Consider the following 25102-nt stretch of genomic DNA (forward strand, 5'->3'; position numbering starts at 1 on the left):
CGAGGACTTGCCGGGGACTTGCGAGGACTTGCCGGGGACTTGCCGGGGACTTGCCGAGGACGTGCCGGGGACTTGCGAGGACTTGCCGGGGACTTGGTGGGGACTTGCCGAGGACTTGCCGAGGACTTGGTGGGGACTTGCCGAGGACTTGCCGAGGACTTGCCGGGGACTTGCCGAGGACGTGCCGGGGACTTGTCGAGGACTTGCCGGGGACTTGCGAGGACTTGCCGGGGACTTGTCGAGGACTTGCCGAGGACTTGGTGGGGACTTGCCGAGGACTTGGTGGGGACTTGCCGGGGACTTGCGAGGACTTGCCGGGGACTTGCCGAGGACGTGCCGGGGACTTGCGAGGACTTGCCGGGGACTTGTTGAGGACTTGCCGGGGACTTGCTGAGGACTTGCCGGGGACTTGCCGAGGACGTGCCGGGGACTTGCGAGGACTTGCCGGGGACTTGTTGAGGACTTGCCGGGGACTTGTCAAGGACTTGCTGAGGACTTGCCGAGGACTTGGTGGGGACTTGCCGAGGACTTGCCGAGGACTTGCCGAGGACTTGCCGGGGACTTGCCGAGGACGTGCCGGGGACTTGCGAGGACTTGCCGGGGACTTGTCGAGGACTTGCCGGGGACTTGCCGAGGACTTGGTGGGGACTTGCCGAGGACTTGGTGGGGACTTGCCGAGGACTTGCCGGGGACTTGCCGAGGACGTGCCGGGGACTTGCGAGGACTTGCCGTGGACTTGCGAGGACTTGCCGGGGACTTGTCGAGGACTTGCCGAGGACTTGGTGGGGACTTGCCGAGGACGTGCCGGGGACTTGCGAGGACTTGCCGGGGACTTGCGAGGACTTGCCGGGGACTTGTCGAGGACTTGCCGGGGACTTGCGAGGACTTGCCGGGGACTTGTCGAGGACTTGCCGTGGATGTGCCGGGGACTTGCGAGGACTTGCCGGGGACTTGCGAGGACTTGCCGGGGACTTGTCGAGGACTTGCCGGGGACTTGCCGAGGACTTGCCGGGGACTTGCGAGGACTTGCCGGGGACTTGCCGGGGACTTGCCGAGGACGTGCCGGGGACTTGCGAGGACTTGCCGGGGACTTGTCGAGGACTTGCCGAGGACTTGGTGGGGACTTGCCGAGGACTTGCCGAGGACTTGCCGGGGACTTGCCGAGGACGTGCCGGGGACTTGTCGAGGACTTGCCGGGGACTTGCGAGGACTTGCCGGGGACTTGTCGAGGACTTGCCGAGGACTTGGTGGGGACTTGCCGAGGACTTGGTGGGGACTTGCCGGGGACTTGCGAGGACTTGCCGGGGACTTGCCGAGGACTTGGTGGGGACTTGCCGAGGACTTGGTGGGGACTTGCCGAGGACTTGCCGAGGACTTGCCGAGGACGTGCCGGGGACTTGCCGAGGACGTGCCGGGGACTTGTCGAGGACTTGCCGAGGACTTGCCGAGGACTTGGTGGGGACTTGCCGAGGACTTGGTGGGGACTTGCCGAGGACTTGGTGGGGACTTGCCGAGGACTTGCCGAGGACTTGCCGAGGACGTGCCGGGGACTTGTCGAGGACTTGCCGGGGACTTGCGAGGACTTGCCGGGGACTTGTCGAGGACTTGCCGAGGACTTGCCGAGGACTTGGTGGGGACTTGCCGAGGACTTGGTGGGGACTTGCCGAGGACTTGCCGAGGACTTGGTGGGGACTTGCCGAGGACTTGGTGGGGACTTGCCGGGTCTGTCACAGGTGCTCTGACTGGTGGGGAGTGCGCAGGCTCTACAAGTCCCTCCTAATACAACACCTACACCTGTACAAGTTTGAAGGACACGGGGCATCTTCTGGGGGACCACCACATACAGCACTACACATGTGGCTCCTCTCGGAGTTGGGGTATCGCCTTAATGTTTGACTTTCACATGACCTTGGCCCTCACCTGGTCCAGGGTATTGGTGAGCACACCTTTGGGCGAGGTGTTACCCCTGTGCGGGGACGAGTGACCCCGTTCATTCGCCTGGCATAGCCCAAAGAACCCAGCCCAGGGTAGGCCGCCTATGTGACCCACACTTGGTGCCCAAAGAGTTAATGAGGAACCTGGAGGTGGTGCCACCCACTTCCACCTTCTCACACGTCTCCTGATAGCAGAACCTCCTTCATCACCCTGACAACCCATTCAATCACTTTTACGATGCCGATCAGTTACTCAGTAGCCAAGCCTACTCCAATCCGCAAGAAGAAGAGGTAAGGGCGGGGTCAGATGATGACGGGGGCAGGTGAGGGCGGGGGCAGGTGAGGGCGGGGGCAGGGCTTGTTCTTTCCATAAAATGACAGAAACTGACCAGAGAGACGAAGAAGACGATGGCGGCCATGAAAGGAGTGTGGGGGGTGCTGCTGCTCCTCAGTCTAGGTGAGTACCTACCTGAGAGGAGTGTGGGGGGCGCTGTTCCTCAGTCTAGGTGAGTACCTACCTGAGAGGAGTGTGGGGGGCGCTCCTCAGTCTAGGTGAGTACCTACCTGAGAGGAGTGTGGGGGGCGCTGTTCCTCAGTCTAGGTGAGTACCTACCTGAGAGGAGTGTGGGGGGCGCTGTTCCTCAGTCTAGGTGAGTACCTACCTGAGAGGAGTGTGGGGGGGCACTACTGCTCCTCATTCTAGGTGAGTACCTACCTGAGAGGAGTGTGGGGGCGCTCCTCAGTCTAGCTGAGTACTTACCTGAGAGGAGTGGGGGAATGTGCGCCTCACTCTAGCCTAGTCTAGTACCTACCGGGGGAGGACTTACCCTGTGCCCTATGACTGTACCTACCTGTACTGTAAAGCCTCGTACACACCATTGGACTTTCTGACAACAAATCGGTGGACTTTTGTCTGAAGGGCGTTGGTCTGAACTTGTCTTCCATACACACGGCACACAATTGTTGGCCAACAATCACGAACGTAGTGAGGTACTGCGTAGTTTTTCAGCTCTTTAGCTCCTTCTGATAATCTCCTGTTAGTAGAAGTTTGGTGTTGATTGGAGATTTTCATTTCCTTTCTGAAGGCCGTTCACCATCCAGACATCGGAGGAGGAGAACCTCTCCTTATCCGCCTCGCAGTTATTACTTTGACATTATTTGTTTGAATAAAAATAATAAGATTTGTTATATTTTCTAGATTTTTGGATGAATAGAATGAACTATTTCCCCCCCCCCCCGCCCCACCCCCGGTCCTCACCCCCCACCCCCCCTCACCATGTTCTCTTCTCTCCGCAGGGACCACCGTTCTGTGTAATACCAAAATCAGCCTGAAGGAAGGAGCCGGTAAGACTTTTCTTTTCTTCATCCAATCAGATGTGTGACGGCAGTGATAGGACCCCGGAGATTATATATGAGGTCATTATCACATAATATGACCGATCCAGACTGGAGATTATAGATGTTCTGTATATAGGAGTGGAGCCCCCCGGAGATTATATACGAGGTCATTATCACATTATATGACCGATCCAGACTGGAGATTATAGATGTTCTGTATATAGGAGTGGAGCCCCCCAGAGATTATATATGAGGTCATTATCACATAATATGACCGATCCAGACTGGAGATTATAGATGTTCTGTATATAGGAGTGGAGCCCCCCGGAGATTATATACGAGGTCATTATCACATTATATGACCGATCCAGACTGGAGATTATAGATGTTCTGTATATAGGAGTGGAGCCCCCCAGAGATTATATATGAGGTCATTATCACATAATATGACCGATCCAGACTGGAGATTATAGATGTTCTGTATATAGGAGTGGAGCCCCCCGGAGATTATATATGAGGTCATTATCACATAATATGACCGATCCAGACTGGAGATTATAGACGCCCTGTATATAGGAGTGGAGCCCCCCGGAGATTATATATGATGTCATTATCACATAATATGACTGATCCAGACTGGAGATTATAGATGTTCTGTATATAGGAGTGGAGCCCCCCGGAGATTATATATGATGTCATTATCACATAATATGACTGATCCAGACTGGAGATTATAGATGTTCTGTATATAGGAGTGGAGCCCCCCGGAGATTATATATGATGTCATTATCACATAATATGACCGATCCAGACTGGAGATTATAGATGTTCTGTATATAGGAGTGGAGCCCCCCGGAGATTATATATGAGGTCATTATCACATAATATGACCGATCCAGACTGGAGATTATAGATGTTCTGTATATAGGAGTGGAGCCCCCCGGAGATTATATATGATGTCATTATCACATAATATGACTGATCCAGACTGGAGATTATAGATGTTCTGTATATAGGAGTGGAGCCCCCCGGAGATTATATATGAGGTCATTATCACATAATATGACCGATCCAGACTGGAGATTATAGATGTTCTGTATATAGGAGTGGAGCCCCCCGGAGATTATATATGATGTCATTATCACATAATATGACCGATCCAGACTGGAGATTATAGACGCTCTGTATATAGGAGTGGAGCCCCCCGGAGATTATATATGAGGTCATTATCACATAATATGACTGATCCAGACTGGAGATTATAGATGTTCTGTATATAGGAGTGGAGCCCCCCGGAGATTATATATGATGTCATTATCACATAATATGACCGATCCAGACTGGAGATTATAGACGCTCTGTATATAGGAGTGGAGCCCCCCAGAGATTATATATGAGGTCATTATCACATAATATGACCGATCCAGACTGGAGATTATAGATGTTCTGTATATAGGAGTGGAGCCCCCCGGAGATTATATATGAGGTCATTATCACATAATATGACCGATCCAGACTGGAGATTATAGATGTTCTGTATATAGGAGTGGAGCCCCCCGGAGATTATATATGAGGTCATTATCACATAATATGACCGATCCAGACTGGAGATTATAGATGTTCTGTATATAGGAGTGGAGCCCCCCGGAGATTATATATGAGGTCATTATCACATAATATGACCGATCCAGACTGGAGATTATAGATGTTCTGTATATAGGAGTGGAGCCCCTGTAATATAGTCGGGGAGCTCCTCACAAATGGACTTGTCTGGAATAATTATCCTGATTGATTGATGGGAGATCTATTGATTTCTCCCTAAGTTTGGCCTTGCTGCACTTTTCTCTTCCACCACTAGGTGGCCGGGTATTTGGTGGCATTCGATACAACGAGGACAACCCAAGGTCAGGTTATGGGTATGTGGGGTATCCTGGCCAATGGGCAGAGGTTTTCTTGGATTCCTTGGCCTGCTGGGAGAACCTATATATTTGGGTGAGGTCAGGGGATCGGTGTTCTGTGCCACCTGGAAGGCTGTCTGGGTGGAGGTGTGTCGCCTGCCCTGGGTTGCTAGACCGGAGATTGGGCCTATCCTGGGGGCATCTGGCTGCCAGGCTGTCTGGGTGGAGGTGTGTCGTCTGCCCTGGGTTGCTAGACCGGAGATTGGGCCTATCCTGGGGGCATCTGGCTGCCAGGCTGTCTGGGTGGAGGTGTGTTGTCTTCCCCGGGTTGCTAGACCGGAGATTGGGCCTATCCTGGGGGCATCTGGCTGTCTGGGTGGAGGTGTGTCGTCTGCCCTGGGTTGCTAGACCGGAGATTGGGCCTATCCTGGGGGCATCTGGCTGCCAGGCTGTCTGGGTGGAGGTGTTTTGTCTTTCCCGGGTTGCTAGACCGGAGATTGGGCCTATCCTGGGGGCATCTGGCTGCCAGGCTGTCTGGGTGGAGGTGTTTTGTCTTTCCCGGGTTGCTAGACCGGAGATTGGGCCTATCCTGGGGGCATCTGGCTGCCAGGCTGTCTGGGTGGAGGTGTTTTGTCTTCCCCGGGTTGCTAGACCGGAGATTGGGCCTATCCTGGGGGCATCTGGCTGCCAGGCTGTCTGGGTGGAGGTGTTTTGTCTTCCCCGGGTTGGGTTGCTAGACCGGAGATTGGGCCTATCCCAGGGGCATCTGGCTGCCAGGCTGTCTGAGGGCCTGTCCAGAAGTAAGAGGGCAGCACAGGGTTGGGATTGCGGCTTGCAGTCCAACCAGAAGTGCCGGTTCTGCCGGCCGGAGAACTTGTTGTGGTCGGAGGTAGAGGGAAAGCTGTCACCACGAAGGGACCAACCGCCTTCATCAGGTGACCTGGAAATGTTAAGCTCCTCCTATCAGCAAATAATAAGCCCAATCACAGCTCTCTGGTATAATGTCGGGGAAGCGAGCTTGTATGTCTCCAAGTGACACAGACAGATGCTGAGCTCAGGAAAATCCTGCCGAGGATGAGCAGCTCCCATTATTTATACTGTAAACATGAATAACAAAGGAAGGCGGTGGCTTCAGAATCAGCCAATCAGACACTTGTATTCTTTCAAAAGAACCAATCACACACATGAATATATTCAAATAGAATTCCAGTATTGAGGTGTGCAGAGCCGTGCGGTCAGCTTCCCTACGAGACACAAAGGACTCACAATTTGAACATTACTTACATGGCTCTGAACACGATCGTGTGCCCACCCCCACCACTACCAATGACAGGAGCCGTACTCCATCATGGCTCAGTGGGCCATCATTCTGTATGGTTATACTATGGTTCCCACGTACGCAGATCTGCTTCCTCAGGAGTTTAGATGCGATCGCGATGAGGTGGCCAGTCTCTTGATGAGGAATAAAGGATCATCCCTAAAAGAGCAAACAGATCTGCCGTGTTCACACAAAGGTTTCCGCAGCCAATGGTCTTCCACCAACGTCTGTATGTGCGAATTCCCTCACATGAGCGCATTACAGCAAAACTGACACTGGGGGGCGTCTGACAACATACATTAATAAAAATTTCCACAACAAAGGGGCCAACCACCTTATTACCAGAAACCACAGTGATTAACTGAAGCAAGTACCGGTGCAGTATTCTCACTGAACGGGGTCCGTGGAGAATCGGGAAACCTCAGGTGGGTATCAAGTCAGGGACCCATCCAGTGATGGTGAACATTGCAGAGCAGCCTTGTGTGCCAAGCCAGGGACCGAGCCGGTCAGTGGGGTAAAGCTTGAGAGGTATCTGGAGTGCCAAGCCTGGGACCAAGCCGCTCAGTGGGGTGAAGCTTGAGAGGTATCTGGAGTGCCAAGCCAGGGACAGAGCCGGTCAGTGGGGTGAAGCTTGAGAGGTATCTGGAGTGCCAAGCCTGGGACCGAGCCGCTCAGTGGGGTGAAGCTTGAGAGGTATCTGGAGTGCCAAGCCAGGGACAGAGCCGGTCAGTGGGATGAAGCATTAGAAGTATCTGGAATGCCAAGCTAGGGGCCAAGCCGGTCAGTGGGGTGAAGCTTGAGAGGTATCTGGAGTGCCAAGCCAGGGACCGAGCCGGTCAGTGGGGTGAAGCTTGAGAGGTATCTGGAGTGCCAAGCCACGGACCAAGCCGGTCAGTGGGGTGAAGCTTGAGAGGTATCTGGAGTGTCAAGCCAGGGACCGAGCCGGTCAGTGGGGTGAAGCTTGAGAAGTATCTGGAATGCCAAGCTAGGGGCCAAGCCGGTCAGTGGGGTGAAGCTTGAGAGGTATCTGGAGTGCCAAGCCAGGGACCGAGCCGGTCAGTGGGGTGAAGCTTGAGGAGTATCTGGAGTGCCAAGCCAGGGACCGAGCCGGTCAGTGGGGTGAAGCTTGAGAAGTATCTGGAATGCCAAGCTAGGGGCCAAGCCGGTCAGTGGGGTAAAGCTTGAGAGGTATCTGGAGTGTCAAGCCAGGGACCGAGCCGGTCAGTGGGGTGAAGCTTGAGAGGTATCTGGAGTGTCAAGCCAGGGGCCGAGCCGGTCAGTGGGGTGAAGCTTGAGGAGATTCTGGAGTGCCAAGCCTGGGACCAAGCCGGTCAGTGGGGTGAAGCTTGAAAAGTATCTGGAGTGCCAAGCCAGGGACCGAGCCGGTCAGTGGGGAGATGCTTGAGGAGTATCTGGAGTGCCAGGCCAGGGACCGAGCCGGTCAGTGGGGTGAAGCTTGAGAAGTATCTGGAATGCCAAGCTAGGGGCCAAGCCGGTCAGTGGGGTAAAGCTTGAGAGGTATCTGGAGTGTCAAGCCAGGGACCGAGCCGGTCAGTGGGGTGAAGCTTGAGGAGTATCTGGAGTGCCAAGCCAGGGACCGAGCCGGTCAGTGGGGTGAAGCTTGAGAAGTATCTGGAATGCCAAGCTAGGGGCCAAGCCGGTCAGTGGGGTAAAGCTTGAGAGGTATCTGGAGTGTCAAGCCAGGGACCGAGCCGGTCAGTGGGGTGAAGCTTGAGAGGTATCTGGAGTGTCAAGCCAGGGGCCGAGCCGGTCAGTGGGGTGAAGCTTGAGGAGATTCTGGAGTGCCAAGCCTGGGACCAAGCCGGTCAGTGGGGTGAAGCTTGAAAAGTATCTGGAGTGCCAAGCCAGGGACCGAGCCGGTCAGTGGGGAGATGCTTGAGGAGTATCTGGAGTGCCAGGCTAGGGACCAAGCCGGTCAGTGGGGTGAAGCTTGAGAGGTTTCTGGAGTGCCAAGCCAGGGGCCGAGCCGGTCAGTGGGGTGAAGCTTGAGAGGTATCTGGAGTGCCAATCTAGGGACCGAGCCGGTCAGTGGGGTGAAGCTTGAGAGGTATCTGGAGTGCCAAGCTAGGGACAGAGCCGGTCAGTGGGGTGAAGCTTGAGAGGTATCTGGAGTGTCAAGCCAGGGGCCGAGCCGGTCAGTGGGGTGAAGCTTGAGGAGATTCTGGAGTGCCAAGCCAGGGACCAAGCCGGTCAGTGGGGTGAAGCTTGAAAAGTATCTGGAGTGCCAAGCCAGGGACCGAGCCGGTCAGTGGGGAGATGCTTGAGGAGTATCTGGAGTGCCAGGCTAGGGACCAAGCCGGTCAGTGGGGTGAAGCTTGAGAGGTTTCTGGAGTGCCAAGCCAGGGGCCGAGCCGGTCAGTGGGGTGAAGCTTGAGAAGTATCTGGAATGCCAAGCTAGGGGCCAAGCCGGTCAGTGGGGTGAAGCTTGAGAGGTATCTGGAGTGCCAAGCCAGGGGCCGAGCCGGTCAGTGGGGTGAAGCTTGAGAGGTATCTGGAGTGCCAATCTAGGGACCGAGCCGGTCAGTGGGGTGAAGCTTGAGAGGTATCTGGAGTGCCAAGCTAGGGACCGAGCCGGTCAGTGGGGTGAAGCTTGAGAGGTATCTGGAGTGCCAATCTAGGGACCGAGCCGGTCAGTGGGGTGAAGCTTGAGAGGTATCTGGAGTGCCAAGCTAGGGACCGAGCCGGTCAGTGGGGTGAAGCTTGAGGAGTATCTGGAGTGCCAAGCTAGGAACCCAGCAGAGAGGTGGGGGTGACACTTGAGGGAGATACCACCGCAAACCTTGGAGGAGCTCCAGGGATTCAGTCAGTGAATCAGAGAGTCTGGTGAGAGATCGGGAGCACGGTGGGCTAAAGAACTACCTGGAGAAGTTGTAGTGGAGCTGAGGGAACTTACTTTGTGTTAGGAACTGTTAAAGACCGTTGCCATAGGAGACGGCATTCCTACACATACAGAAGTGATGCCTCATTGGGGCCTTTCCCTGGACGGCTGTTTCTCCTATTGAAGTCTTGGAGTCTGCCAATTGAGTTTGCAATAATCTAAGGGTGTCCTGGCCCTAATCCTCTCTCCCCCAAAATATAAAATAGGACTGTTAAGAGAAATAAAACCTCTGTTGCATCCGAGAAGTGTCTGGCGCCCAATGACTTTCACCATCTTTGCACCCACCATACCTCACAACCCACCACATACGGAAGGATGTCAGCTATCTTTGGCCTTGGAGGTTCTCACTAGACCAAAAGAGGTGAGAGACCATCCTGCAGGAGTGACCAGAGAAAGTCTAGGAGGAGGAGACCTGAAACGCGATGGGGGGGAGAGGAGACAGAGCCGCCATCAGGGGGGTGCAGCCGTTACAACTGTAATGGGCCCCCGAGGCCCAAGGGGAACACCTGGACCAGAAGACGGCAGGACGGGTGAAGGGGGAGCTGTGTTGTGCAATACACAAACGATCTCACAGCGTGTGCTCTCCGTGTCATTGAGCTCAGACATCGAGCTCTTTACTGCCACCTCTGGATACTATGTGCATGTGCACCCCTCATGTACCGGGCTTCTCTGTGTCAGCAACATGTCAGCTTTGTGGAAACGGCTGAGGCCAGGTAGGAAGATTTCCTTTACAAGGGAAAGGAAGGGGCCAGAGCCTTGTGTGTTTACAGGCTTGTGTATGTGTGGGCAGTGGCGGCCGGTGCTCAAAATTTTGCGCGGGAGTGCAAACTGAAAAATTCTGGAAAAAAAACCCCCAAATGCAGCCACTGTACCCATCAAAATCAACCACTGTGCCCAAATGCAACCACTGTGCCCATCAAAATCAACCACTGTGCCCAAATGCAACCACTGTACCCATCAAAATCAATCACTGTGCCCAAATGCAACCACTGTGCCCATCAAAATCAATCACTGTGCCCAAATGCAACCACTGTGCCCATCAAAATCAACCACTGTGCCCAAATGCAACCACTGTGCCCATCAAAATCAACCACTGTGCCCAAATGCAACCACTGTGCCCATCAAAATCAACCACTGTGCCCAAATGCAACCACTGTGCCCATCAAAATCAACCACTGTGCCCAAATGCAACCACTGTACCCATCAAAATCAATCACTGTGCCCAAATGCAACCACTGTGCCCATCAAAATCAATCACTGTGCTCAAATGCAACCACTGTGCCCATCAAAATCAACCACTGTGCCCAAATGCAACCACTGTGCCCATCAAAATCAACCACTGTGCCCAAATGCAACCACTGTGCCCATCAAAATCAACCACTGTGCCCAAATGCAACCACTGTGCCCATCAAAATCAACCACTGTGCCCAAATGCAACCACTGTGCCCATCAAAATCAACCACTGTGCCCAAATGCAACCACTGTGCCCATCAAAATCAACCACTGTGCCCAAATGCAACCACTGTGCCCATCAAAATCAACCACTGTGCCCTATCGAACGCAGCCACTGTGCCATATCAAATGTTCCCACTGTGCCCTCCAAACGCAGCCTCACTGTGCTATATCAAATGCTGCCAGTGTGCCCCCCGCACGCCACCTGTACTTACCCTGTCTCGGTGGTGGTGGGACAGCTCTTCAAAGTCTTCTCCCGTCCACTCTTCCCATCCTCTGCTGTGATTGGACACCTGGGCGTCCAATCACAGTGCCTGTCGTTTCAGCCAATCAGGTGACGGACAACAGATCCAATCAGGTGCTTCAAAACCAAATACCCCCCCCCCCCCGGCACCCTGCACCTGAATGCATGAATCTATCCATGATACATAGAGGGGGGGGGGCAGACATATATACAGGTGTGTATGTGGGGGGCTGACATATATATACACACACACACACACACACACACACAGGTGTGTGTGGGGGGGGGGGGCTGGCAGTGTGGGGGCAGGGGTGGAGCCATGGGTGGGATTGTGGGTGGGGGGCCCCATCAGGTAGGCTATATGGGGCCTCATGCTTTCGAACAGCAGCCCTGCTCCTGACAGCCAGGTTGGTGGGTATATTGACACTCCTGGCAGCAAGGTATGTGGGCACATCGAATCTCCTGGTGACTGGCTCGGTGGGCACACTGACACTCCTGGTGACTGGCTCAGCGGGCACACTGACACTCCTGGTGACTGGCTCAGCGGGCACACTGACACTCCTGGTGACTGGCTCCGTGGGCAAACTGACACTCCCGGTGCTTGGCTCAGCAGGCACACTGACACTCCTGGTGCTTGGCTCAGCAGGCACACTGACACTCCTGGTGACTGGCTCGGCGGGCACACTGACACTCCTGGTGCTTGGCTCAGCAGGCATACTGACACTCCTGGCGACTGGCTCAGCAGGCACACTGACACTCCTGGTGCTTGGCTCAGCAGGCACACTGACACTCCTGGCGACTGGCTCGGCGGGCACACTGACACTCCTGGCGACTGGCTCGGCGGGCACACTGACACTCCTGGTGACTGGCTCAGCAGGCACACTGACACTCCTGGTGACTGGCTCGGCGGGCACACTGACACTCCTGGTGACTGGCTCGGCGGGCACACTGACACTCCTGGTGCTTGGCTTAGCAGGCACACTGACACTCCTGGTGCTTGGCTCAGCAGGCACACTGACACTCCTGGCGACTGGCTCGGCGGGCACACTGACACTCCTGGTGACTGGCTCAGCAGGCAAATTGACACTCCTGGTGACTGGCTCAGTGGGCACACTGACACTCCTGGTGCCTGGCTCAGCAGGCACACTGACACTGACACTCCTGGCAGCAAGGTATGTGGGCACACTGGACACTCCTGGTGACTGGCTTGGTGGGCACATTGATACTCCTACTACCTGGCTCAGTAGGCACACTGACACCGGGTGGGCGGCTCGGTTGGCAATCGTTATTTGGGTCTCATTCTGAAATCCATCTACATAATTAGGCTGAAAAAAGACACAAGTCCATCCAAAAAATAAAAACAATCCAATTCCATATATACAATCCTTTACCCTCAGAGGATCCAGAGGAAGGTGAAAACCCAGCAAAGCACCATCCAATCTGCTCCATCCCCCGAGAGGCAACCAGATGTTCCCTGGAGGAACCTTACCTATAAATGTCGGTCCCAGTGTCAGGGGTTCACTCCGAGGGTAAGGACACCACCACTCACCGGACACCACCACTCACCGGACACCACCACTCACCTTCATCCACCTCAGGGCTGGTTTTATCCACTTTTATTTAAAAGAAAGTTCAAAACAAACACAGAAGATTCCCTCGGAGGGGTGTTCAGTATTTCAGTCGTGCTACCAAAGTAAACGGTTTTCAGGCCTCCTGGCTTGTAAACGCAGCTTTCCAGCTCGGGTCTTACACTTTAGAGCCTTGGTCTGTCTCAGACCGGACACTCGGGACCTCCATGTGTACAGCAAGTAGTCTCGTTCTACACCGGCTCCCACCTCTCTCCTAGGTGACTCCCATGCCCAAACCTCCTGTCTGCCGGGTATAGGGGTCTCCAACTGGGAGCCTAAAGCCTTGGTCTGTCTCAGACCGGACGCTCTGCACCTCCATGTGTACAGCAAGTAGTCTCGTTCTACACCGGCTCCCACCTCTCTCCTAGGTGACTCCCATGCCCAAACCTCCTGTCTGCCGGGTATAGGGGTCTCCAACTGGGAGCCTAAAGCCTTGGTCTGTCTCAGACCGGACGCTCTGCACCTCCATGTGTACAGCAAGTAGTCTCGTTCTACACCGGCTCCCACCTCTCTCCTAGGTGACTCCCATGCCCAAACCTCCTGTCTGCCGGGTATAGGGGTCTCCAACTGGGAGCCTAGAGCCTTGGTCTGTCTCAGACCGGACACTCGGGACCTCCATGTGTACAGCAAGTAGCCTCGTTCTACACCGGCTCCCACCTCTCTCCTAGGTGACTCCCATGCCCAAACCTCCTGTCTGCCGGGTATAGGGGTCTCCAACTGGGAGCCTAGAGCCTTGGTCTGTCTCAGACCGGACACTCGGGACCTCCATGTGTACAGCAAGTAGCCTCGTTCTACACCGGCTCCCACCTCTCTCCTAGGTGACTCCCATGCCCAGACCTCCTGTCTGCCGGGTATAGTGGTCTCCAACTGGGAGCCTAGAGCCTTGGTCTGTCTCAGACCGGACGCTCTGCACCTCCATGTGTACAGCAAGTAGCCTCGTTCTACACCGGCTCCCACCTCTCTCCTAGGTGACTCCCATGCCCAAACCTCCTGTCTGCCGGGTATAGGGGTCTCCAACTGGGAGCCTAGAGCCTTGGTCTGTCTCAGACCGGACGCTCTGCACCTCCATGTGTACAGCAAGTAGCCTCGTTCTACACCGGCTCCCACCTCTCTCCTAGGTGACTCCCATGCCCAAACCTCCTGTCTGCCGGGTATAGGGGTCTCCAACTGGGAGCCTAGAGCCTTGGTCTGTCTCAGACCGGACACTCTGCACCTCCATGTGTACAGCAAGTAGCCTTGTTCTACACCGGCACCCACCTCTCTCCTAGGTGACTCCCATGCCCAGACCTCCTGTCTGCCGGGTATAGGGGTCTCCAACTGGGAGCCTAGAGCCTTGGTCTGTCTCAGACCGGACGCTCTGCACCTCCATGTGTACAGCAAGTAGCCTCGTTCTACACCGGCTCCCACCTCTCTCCTAGGTGACTCCCATGCCCAAACCTCCTGTCTGCCGGGTATAGGGGTCTCCAACTGGGAGCCTAGAGCCTTGGTCTGTCTCAGACCGGACGCTCTGCACCTCCATGTGTACAGCAAGTAGCCTCGTTCTACACCGGCTCCCACCTCTCTCCTAGGTGACTCCCATGCCCAAACCTCCTGTCTGCCGGGTATAGGGGTCTCCAACTGGGAGCCTAGAGCCTTGGTCTGTCTCAGACCGGACGCTCTGCACCTCCATGTGTACAGCAAGTAGCCTCGTTCTACACCGGCTCCCACCTCTCTCCTAGGTGACTCCCATGCCCAAACCTCCTGTCTGCCGGGTATAGGGGTATCCAACTGGGAGCCTAGAGCCTTGGTCTGTCTCCTACAGACCGGACGCTCGGCACCTCCATGTGTACAGCAAGTAGCCTGGTTCTACACCGGCACCAACCTCTCTCCTAGGTGACTCCCATGCCCAAACCTCCTGTCTGCCGGGTATAGGGGTCTCCTACTGGGAGCCTAGAGCCTTGGTCTGTCTCAGACCGGACACTCTGGACCTCCATGTGTACAGCAAGTAGCCTCGTTCTACACCGGCTCCCACCTCTCTCCTAGGTGACTCCCATGCCCAGACCTCCTGTCTGCCGGGTATAGGGGTCTCCAACTGGGAGCCTAGAGCCTTGGTCTGGTGATTAAAACCCAGAACATAGCTGACTCATTAGTGAACTTTATTAGACCTGGATCCTGGCAAGGTATCGCTCGCCCTGCTACACCACTTATATTCCATTTCTACTCCTCAGATGCAGAATTTCCGTGTAATCATCCCACATACCAGAGCCCACGTGTGGAGTGGAAGTTCACATCCGGCACTGACACCATCTTGGTGTACTATGATGGGGAACTGACAGGTAAGTCACCCATTAACCCCCCCCCCCCATCTCCTGCCCAGATAAATGGCCCTTTATTTACAGCATGTGGTGAGAGGGGGCAGACAAATCATGTTGGGGGGGGGGGGGGTGTTTTCCATCATAAATCCCCTGCTATAGGCTGTATTAGAGGGTGGAGTTGGGACAGGCGAGGTGTCCTCCTCCGGGTATCAGACGGTCATTCTGCATTAATATGTTGGTTTCTCTCACAGTACCCTATAAGACCCGGGCGACCTTCTTCCCACAAGGCCTCCGGCTGAGTTCGGTGACCAGGAAGGACAGTGGGGAATATTCGTGTGAGGTGACCGGAAAGGATGCCGGTGGGACTCCGCAGTACTACGCGGACAAGACTCAGCTGGTGGTGTTGGGTGAGAATATTGGTGGCCTCAGTACTGTGACTTTCTAGGATGGGTTGGGATGACCTCTCACTCTCTGTTCTTCTTCAGTTCCCCCCTCTGTGCCCATCGCTCAGGTACCAACTTCTGTCAGTACCGGGTGTACCGCAACCCTTTACTGCATTGAGAAGGACGCCTCCCCACTGCCAACCTTCACCTGGTACAAGAATGGTGTCCTGATGCCCCCAAACCCCAAGGACAGCCCCACCTTCCAGAACTCCAGCTACACTATCGATCCAACAACTGGACAACTGGTAAGCTGCAAACCCATGTGCCAGTTACTGACCCATCCACTGTACTATGTATAGATCAGGTATTGGTATAGTGACCCTTCCACTGTACTATGTATAGATCAGGTATTGGTATACTGACCCATCCACTGTACTAGGTATAGGTCAGGTATTGGTATAGTGACCCTTCCACTGTACTATGTATAGATCAGGTATCAGTATAGTGACCCATCCATTGTACTATACCAATACCTTATCTAAACCTAGTACAGTGGGTGGGTCACTATGTATAGATCAGGTATTGGTATAGTGACCCATCCACTGTACTAGGTATAGATCTGGTATTTGGTATAGTGACCCATCCACTGTACTATGTATAGATCAGGTATTGGTATACTGACCCATCCACTGTACTATGTATAGATCAGGTATTGGTATAGTGACCCATCCACTGTACTATGTATAGATCAGGTATGGTATAGTGACCCATCTACTGTACTATGTATAGATCAGGTATTGGTATAGTGACCCATCCACTGTACTATGTATAGATCAGGTATTGGTATAGTGACCCATCCACTGTACTAGATATAGATCAGGTATTGGTATAGTGACCCATCCACTGTACTATGTATAGATCAGGTATTGGTATAGTGACCCATCCACTGTACTATGTATAGATCAGGTATTGGTATAGTGACCCATCCACTGTACTATGTATAGATCAGGTATTGGTATAGTGACCCATCCACTGTACTATGTATAGATCAGGTATTGGTATAGTGACCCATCCACTGTACTATGTATAGATCAGGTATGGTATAGTGACCCACCCACTGTACTATGTATAGGTCAGGTATTGGTATAGTGACCCATCCACTGTACTATGTATAGGTCAGGTATTGGTAAAGTGACCCATCCACTGTACTATGTATAGATCAGGTATTGGTATAGTGACCCACCCACTGTACTATGTATAGATCAGGTATTGGTATAGTGACCCACCCACTGTACTGGGTATAGATCAGGTATGGGAATAGTGACCCACCCACTGTACTATGTATAGGTCAGGTATTGGTATAGTGACCCATCCACTGTACTATGTATAGATCAGGTATTGGTATAGTGACCCACCGACTGTACTATGTATAGATCAGGTATTGGTATAGTGACCCACCCACTGTACTGGGTATAGATCAGGTATGGGAATAGTGACCCACCGACTGTACTATGTATAGATCAGGTATTGGTATAGTGACCCACCCACTGTACTATGTATAGATCAGGTATGGGAATAGTGACCCACCCACTGTACTATGTATAGATCAGGTATGGGAATAGTGACCCACCCACTGTACTATGTATAGATAAGGTATTGGTATAGTGACCCACCCACTGTACTAGGTATAGATAAGGTATTTGTATAGTGACCCACCCACTGTACTATGTATAGATCAGGTATTGGTATAGTGACCCACCGACTGTACTATGTATAGATCAGGTATGGGAATAGTGACCCACCCACTGTACTAGGTATAGATCAGGTATTGGTATAGTGACCCACCCACTGTACTAGGTATAGATAAGGTATTTGTATAGTGACCCACCCACTGTACTATGTATAGATCAGGTATTGGTATAGTGACCCACCCACTGTACTATGTATAGGTCAGGTATTGGTAAAGTGACCCATCCACTGTACTATGTATAGATCAGGTATTGGTATAGTGACCCACCGACTGTACTATGTATAGATCAGGTATTGGTATAGTGACCCACCCACTGTACTGGGTATAGATCAGGTATGGGAATAGTGACCCACCCACTGTACTATGTATAGGTCAGGTATTGGTATAGTGACCCATCCACTGTACTATGTATAGATCAGGTATGGGAATAGTGACCCATCCACTGTACTATGTATAGATCAGGTATTGGTATAGTGACCCATCCACTGTACTAGGTATAGATAAGGTATTGGTATAGTGACCCACCCACTGTACTAGGTATAGATAAGGTATTTGTATAGTGACCCACCCACTGTACTATGTATAGGTCAGGTATTGGTATAGTGACCCACCCACTGTACTATGTATAGGTCAGGTATTGGTATAGTGACCCATCCACTGTACTATGTATAGATCAGGTATGGGAATAGTGACCCATCCACTGTACTATGTATAGATCAGGTATTGGTATAGTGACCCATCCACTGTACTAGGTATAGATAAGGTATTGGTATAGTGACCCACCCACTGTACTATGTATAGATCAGGTATTGGTATAGTGACCCACCCACTGTACTATGTAAAGATCAGGTATTGGTATAGTGACCCACCCACTGTACTAGGTATAGATCAGGTATGGGAATAGTGACCCATCCACTGTACTAGGTATAGATCAGGTATTGGTATAGTGACCCACCCACTGTACTAGGTATAGATCAGGTATTGGTATAGTGACCCATCCACTGTACTGGGTATAGATCAGGTATTGGTATAGTGACCCACCCACTGTACTAGGTATAGATCAGGTATGGGAATAGTGACCCATCCACTGTACTAGGTATAGATCAGGTATTGGTATAGTGACCCACCCACTGTACTAGGTATAGATCAGGTATTGGTATAGTGACCCACCCACTGTACTGGGTATAGATCAGGTATTGGTATAGTGACCCACCCACTGTACTAGGTATAGATCAGGTATGGGAATAGTGACCCATCCACTGTACTAGGTATAGATCAGGTATGGGAATAGTGACCCATCCACTGTACTAGGTATAGATCAGGTATTGGTATAGTGACCCTCCCACTGTACTATGTATAGATCAGGTATTGGTATAGTGACCCATCCACTGTACTAGGTATAGATCAGGTATTGGTATAGTGACCCATCCACTGTACTAGGTATAGATCAGGTATTGGTATAGTGACCCATCCACTGTACTAGCTATAGATCAGGTATTGGTATAGTGACCCATCCACTGTACTATGTATAGATCAGGTATTGGTATAGTGACCCATCCACTGTACTATGTATAGATCAGGTATTGGTATAGTGACCCATCCACTGTACTATGTATAGATCAGGTATTGGTATAGTGACCCATCCACTGTACTATGTATAGATCAGGTATTGGTATAGTGACCCATCCACTGTACTAGGTATAGATCAGGTATTGGTATAGTGACCCATCCACTGTACTGGGTATAGATCAGGTATTGGTATAGTGACCCATCCACTGTACTAGGTATAGATCAGGTATGGGAATAGTGACCCATCCACTGTACTAGGTATAGATCAGGTATTGGTATAGTGACCCATCCACTGTACTATGTATAGATCAGGTATTGGTATAGTGAGCCATCCAATGTACTATGTATAGATCAGGTATTGGTATAGTGACCCACCCACTGTACTATGTATAGATCAGGTATTGGTATAGTGAGCCATCCACTGTACTATGTATAGATCAGGTATTTGGTATAGTGACCCATCCAATGTACTAGGTATAGATCAGGTATTGGTATAGTGACCCACCCACTGTACTAGGTATAGATCATGTATTGGTATAGTGACCCATCCACTGTACTAGGTATAGATCAGGTATTGGTATAGTGACCCACCCACTGTACTAGGTATAGATCAGGTATTGGTATAGTGACCCATCCACTGTACTAGGTATAGATCAGGTATTGGTATAGTGACCCATCCACTGTACTAGGTATAGATCAGGTATTGGTATAGTGACCCACCCACTGTACTAGGTATAGATCAGGTATTGGTATAGTGACCCTCCCACTGTACTATGTATAGATCAGGTATTGGTATAGTGACCCACCCACTGTACTATGTATAGATCAGGTATTGGTATAGTGACCCATCCACTGTACTATGTATAGATCAGGTATTGGTATAGTGACCCACCGACTGTACTATGTATAGATCAGGTATTGGTATAGTGACCCACCCACTGTACTATGTATAGATCAGGTATTGGTATAGTGACCCACCCACTGTACTATGTATAGATCAGGTATTGGTATAGTGACCCATCCACTGTACTATGTATAGATCAGGTATTGGTATAGTGACCCATCCACTGTACTAGGTATAGATCAGGTATTGGTATAGTGACCCACCCACTGTACTAGGTATAGATCAGGTATTGGTATAGTGACCCACCCACTGTACTAGGTATAGATCAGGTATTGGTATAGTGACCCTCCCACTGTACTATGTATAGATCAGGTATTGGTATAGTGACCCACCCACTGTACTATGTATAGATCAGGTATGGGAATAGTGACCCATCCACTGTACTAGGTATAGATCAGGTATTGGTATAGTGACCCACCCACTGTACTAGGTATAGATCAGGTATTGGTATAGTGACCCACCCACTGTACTAGGTATAGATCAGGTATTGGTATAGTGACCCATCCACTGTACTGGGTATAGATCAGGTATTGGTATAGTGACCCATCCACTGTACTATGTATAGATCAGGTATTGGTATAGTGACCCATCCACTGTACTAGGTATAGATCAGGTATTGGTATAGTGACCCATCCACTGTACTGGGTATAGATCAGGTATTGGTATAGTGACCCATCCACTGTACTGGGTATAGATCAGGTATGGGAATAGTGACTCATCCACTGTACTAGGTATAGATCAGGTATTGGTATAGTGACCCATCCACTGTACTAGGTATAGATCAGGTATTGGTATAGTGACCCATCCACTGTACTATGTATAGATCAGGTATTGGTATAGTGACCCATCCACTGTACTATGTATAGATCCGGTATTGGTATAGTGACCCATCCACTGTACTATGTATAGATCCGGTATTGGTATAGTGACCCATCCACTGTACTATGTATAGATCCGGTATTGGTATACTGACCCATCCACTGTACTAGGTATACATCAGGTATTGGTATAGTGACCCATCCACTGTACTAGGTATAGATCAGGTATTGGTATAGTGACCCACTCACTGTACTAGGTATAGATCAGGTATTGTTATAGTGACCCATCCACAGTACTATGTATAGATCAGGTATTGGTATAGTGACCCACCCACTGTACTATGTAAAGATCAGGTATTGGTATAGTGACCCATCCACTGTACTATGTAAAGATCAGGTATTGGTATAGTGACCCATCCACTGTACTATGTATAGATCAGGTATTGGTATAGTGACCCATCCACTGTACTATGTATAGATCAGGTATTGGTATAGTGACCCATCCACTGTACTATGTATAGATCAGGTATTGGTATAGTGACCCATCCACTGTACTAGGTATAGATCAGGTATTGGTATAGTGACCCATCCACTGTACTATGTAAAGATCAGGTATTGGTATAGTGACCCACCCACTGTACTATGTAAAGAGCAGGTATTGGTATAGTGACCCATCCACTGTACTATGTATAGATCAGGTATTGGTATAGTGACCCATCCACTGTACTGGGTATAGATCAGGTATTGGTATAGTGACCCATCCACTGTAAGATGTATAGATCAGGTATTGGTATAGTGACCCATCCACTGTACTGGGTATAGATCAGGTATTGGTATAGTGACCCACCCACTGTACTATGTAAAGATCAGGTATTGGTATAGTGACCGATCCACTGTACTATGTATAGATCAGGTATTGGTATAGTGATCCATCCACTGTACTATGTAAAGATCAGGTATTGGTATAGTGACCCATCCACTGTACTAGGTATAGATCAGGTATTGGTATAGTGACCCATCCACTGTACTAGGTATAGCTCAGGTATTGGTATAGTGACCCATCCACTGTACTATGTATAGATCAGGTATTGGTATAGTGACCCATCCACTGTACTATGTATAGATCAGGTATTGGTATAGTGACCCATCCACTGTACTAGGTATAGATCAGGTATTGGTATAGTGACCCATCCACTGTACTATGTATAGATCAGGTATTGGTATAGTGACCCATCCACTGTACTATGTATAGATCAGGTATAGGTATAGTGAGCCATCCACTGTACTGGGTATAGATCGGGTATAGGTATAGTGACCCATCCACTGTACAAGGTATAGGTCAGGTATTGGTACTAGGTATAGCTCACTAGTCCCTGAGCAGTCACAATTGTAAAGTCACGTGAAAAAGTATTTTGTACTTTAAATGGTAAAGCATTGGATCTGGATGCCTGTGGTGCCTACTTTACTCACCGGCCACTTTATTAGGCCCCTCTTGCTAGTAGTGGGTTGGACCCCCTTTACTTGGTCCCCCTTGCTAGTAGTGAGTTGGACCCCCTTTATTTGCCCCCCCCCTTGCTAGTAATGGGTTGGACCCCCTTTATTTGTCCCCCCTTGCTAGTAATGGGTTGGACCCCCTTTATTAGGTCCACCTTGCTAGTGGCGGGTTGGAGCCCCTTTATTAGGACCCCCTTGCTAGTAGGAAGCTAAGACCACCCAGCTGAAGTGCTGACAGCCAGACAGAGAGTCAAGGCCTCTGCCCCACACCTACTGAGGTCAACCATTCCTTGCAGCCAAGATTGGAGATCAGGCGGACTGACTATGTGAGTTCATTCTGCCCGACTACCTCATGTCCAGACCAGGGGGAGATCTGGGACCTTGTTAGACTTTTGATGGGGGAGAAATGTGACAGACTCACCCGGGACAGAGGCTTTTGGAGGGGGCGGAATGCTGGCCCCTTGCCTACCAAATATGGGCCCTGGATTGCGGGGGAAGGGTGCTCTTTGTGAGGTGTATGCCTGCAGATCCTCAAGGTGGGGTTACTTTGGATTCAGGTCCATGTCCTCCCAAGACACACAGACTCCGGGGACCCTGTATGTGCCATATTAGAAATGGTGACTTATTCCTACTGTTATGCCCCGTACATGAGCGGATTGTCCATTGGAAAAATCTTGGATGGTTTTTCTGACGGAATCCCACTCAAGCTTGGCTTGCCTACACACGGTCACACAAAAGTCCTCTGAAATTTCTACTGTCCGGAACGCGGTGACATAAAACACTATGACGAGCCGAGAAAATTAAGTTCAATGCCTCCGAGCATGTGTAGGAATTTTGAGCGTCAGAATTGCTACAGACGATCGGAAAAAAAAAAAATTGAGAACCTGCTCTCAATCTTTTTCTGGCCAAAAATCCGACCATGTGTACGCGGCATAAGAGTCTTTCCCCCCATTGTTGTTTGTGTTAATTAACTCTGCAATTGTGTGAAGGAGTTCTGTGCTGATATTTATGATCATGTGTATTGTATAGTCGGTGAGCTAGGAGATGTCAAGACTACCCTGAAAGGTCATATCTCTGAGTCACCTGTCTGGTTAAAGGATCAGTGGCGTCACTAAGGTGGGGCCACAGGGGACCTTGACCCCCCACATCATACTGTGCCCCTGCAATTAAAACAATCATCACGGCAATTACAGAGCAATTCTCTGGAGACTCTGAGCTGCTGGAGGGAGAGACACACAGAGGGCATCGCTCTGTAGTTGCCATGCTCCCTGTTTGGTTGTGTAAAATTTGCAGTCCTACTTGTCATAATGACAGAGCCAACTCCAGCAGCAGAGCTTCCACCTCTAAGCCCGCCCTGTAATGTGTGGAGAAGATGAAGGTCTGCGTGATGTCTATGTCCTGACTCCCAACCATCAAAGGGGGGGAGGGGATATTTCCATCTCATCTCAGTGTCAGCCAATAATGCTTTGTCCATGCTGCAGCCCCTCCCTCTTCCCCTCCCCCGCCCGACACATTTTGACTTCAGTTCAAGGAAGAAGTCAGACTCAGTCCTCAGTTTGCCGGATCCCATGTGAGGTTTTTTTTCTTCATGTTTACTTTAGGGAGGGGGAGAAGGAGGCTCTGCAGCAGCAGCAGAGACAGCCATAGATTCATACTTCTAGTGCAGGTGATGGAGGAAGAGAGGAACAGGACCAGCATTCTCCTATCTATTCCTGTATTTACTCTGCCACTACCACCTAGCCTGCCACTACCACCTAGCCTGCCACTACCACCTAACCTGGCATTACCACCTAACCTGCCACCACCTAACCTGGCATTACCACCTAACCTGCCACCACCTAACCTGGCATTACCACCTAACCTGCCACCACCTAACCTGGCACCACCACCTAACCTGCCACCACCACCTAACCTGCCACTAATACCCAACCTACCACTACCACCTAACCTGCCACTACCACCTAGCCTGGCATTACCACCTAACCTGCCACTACCACCTAGCCTGGCATTACCACCTAACCTGCCACTACCACCTAGCCTGGCATTACCACCTAACCTGCCACTACCACCTAGCCTGGCATTACCACCTAACCTGCCACCACCACCTAACCTGCCACCACCTAGCCTGGCATTACCACCTAACCTGCCACCACCACCTAACCTGCCACATATAAGATCTGTCCTGGGTGCCAATTTAAAAAAACATTTATCACTTTCCTCCCACTTCACAATTATGTGAAATTTCGTGTTGGTCTCTCACATAAAATCCCAATAAAATACATTTACATTTTTGGATGTAACATGGGAAAATGTGGGAAATTTCAAGGGGTGTGAATACTTTTTCAAAGCAGTGTGTGTGTAAAATATATATAATAACATTTTTATAGTTGGCACTCCTACTTTTGTCCCCCCCCCCCCCATGTGCCCTCCGTAAATGGGGGGGCTGGAGTTGCCACTGTAAAGGATTAGTTAAATAGGTTTCTGGTTTGTATTGTCATCCTGGTGTATATATTGGTGTGAGACTTGGGACCAGATCCATCGGTCTCGTGTTCCAGGACTTGGGACCAGATCCATCGGTCTCGTGTTCCAGGACTTGGGACCAGATCCATCGGTCTCGTGCTCCAGGACTTGGGAACAGATCCATCGGTCTCGTGTTCCAGGACTTGGGACCAGATCCATCGGTCTCGTGTTCCAGGACTTGGGAAGAGATCCAAATGGTCTCGTGTTCCAGGACTTGGGACCAGATCCATCGGTCTCGTGTTCAAGGACTTGGGACCAGATCCATCGGTCTCGTGTTCCAGGACTTGGGAACAGATCCATCGGTCTCGTGTTCCAGGACTTGGGACCAGATCCATCGGTCTCGTGTTCCAGGACTTGGGACCAGATCCATCGGTCTCGTGTTCCAGGACTTGGAAACAGATCCATCGGTTTCGTGTTCCAGGACTTGGGAACAGATCCATCGGTCTCGTGTTCCAGGACTTGGAAACAGATCCATCGGTCTCGTGTTCCAGGACTTGGGACCAGATCCATCGGTCTCGTGTTCCAGGACTTGGGACCAGATCCATCGGTCTCGTGTTCCAGGACTTGGGACCAGATCCATCGGTCTCGTGTTCCAGGACTTGGGACCAGATCCATCGGTCTCGTGTTCCAGGACTTGGGAACAGATCCATCGGTTTCGT

The 25102-nt window shown here is 51.1% G+C and overlaps 1 protein-coding gene across 1 annotated transcript in view; it reads left to right on the forward strand.

Annotated features, from left to right (window-relative positions):
* Positions 1 to 2273: 2273 nt before the first annotated feature.
* F11R (F11 receptor) overlaps positions 2274 to 25102 on the forward strand; it is a 53460-nt gene continuing 30631 nt past the window's right edge. Inside the window, exons 1-5 of the mRNA XM_077463790.1 lie at positions 2274 to 2391; positions 3231 to 3278; positions 14919 to 15026; positions 15257 to 15412; positions 15491 to 15693. Coding sequence (XP_077319916.1) covers positions 2343 to 2391; positions 3231 to 3278; positions 14919 to 15026; positions 15257 to 15412; positions 15491 to 15693 — 564 coding nt within the window. The 5' untranslated portion in view covers positions 2274 to 2342. The remainder of the gene's footprint in view (positions 2392 to 3230; positions 3279 to 14918; positions 15027 to 15256; positions 15413 to 15490; positions 15694 to 25102) is intronic.

The sequence above is a fragment of the Lithobates pipiens genome, unplaced genomic scaffold (assembly GCF_037356315.1).
Source record: "Lithobates pipiens isolate NorthernLeopardFrog02 unplaced genomic scaffold, aLitPip1_a1.2 Scaffold_30, whole genome shotgun sequence".
In the NCBI taxonomy this organism is placed as follows: Eukaryota; Metazoa; Chordata; class Amphibia; order Anura; family Ranidae; genus Lithobates; species Lithobates pipiens.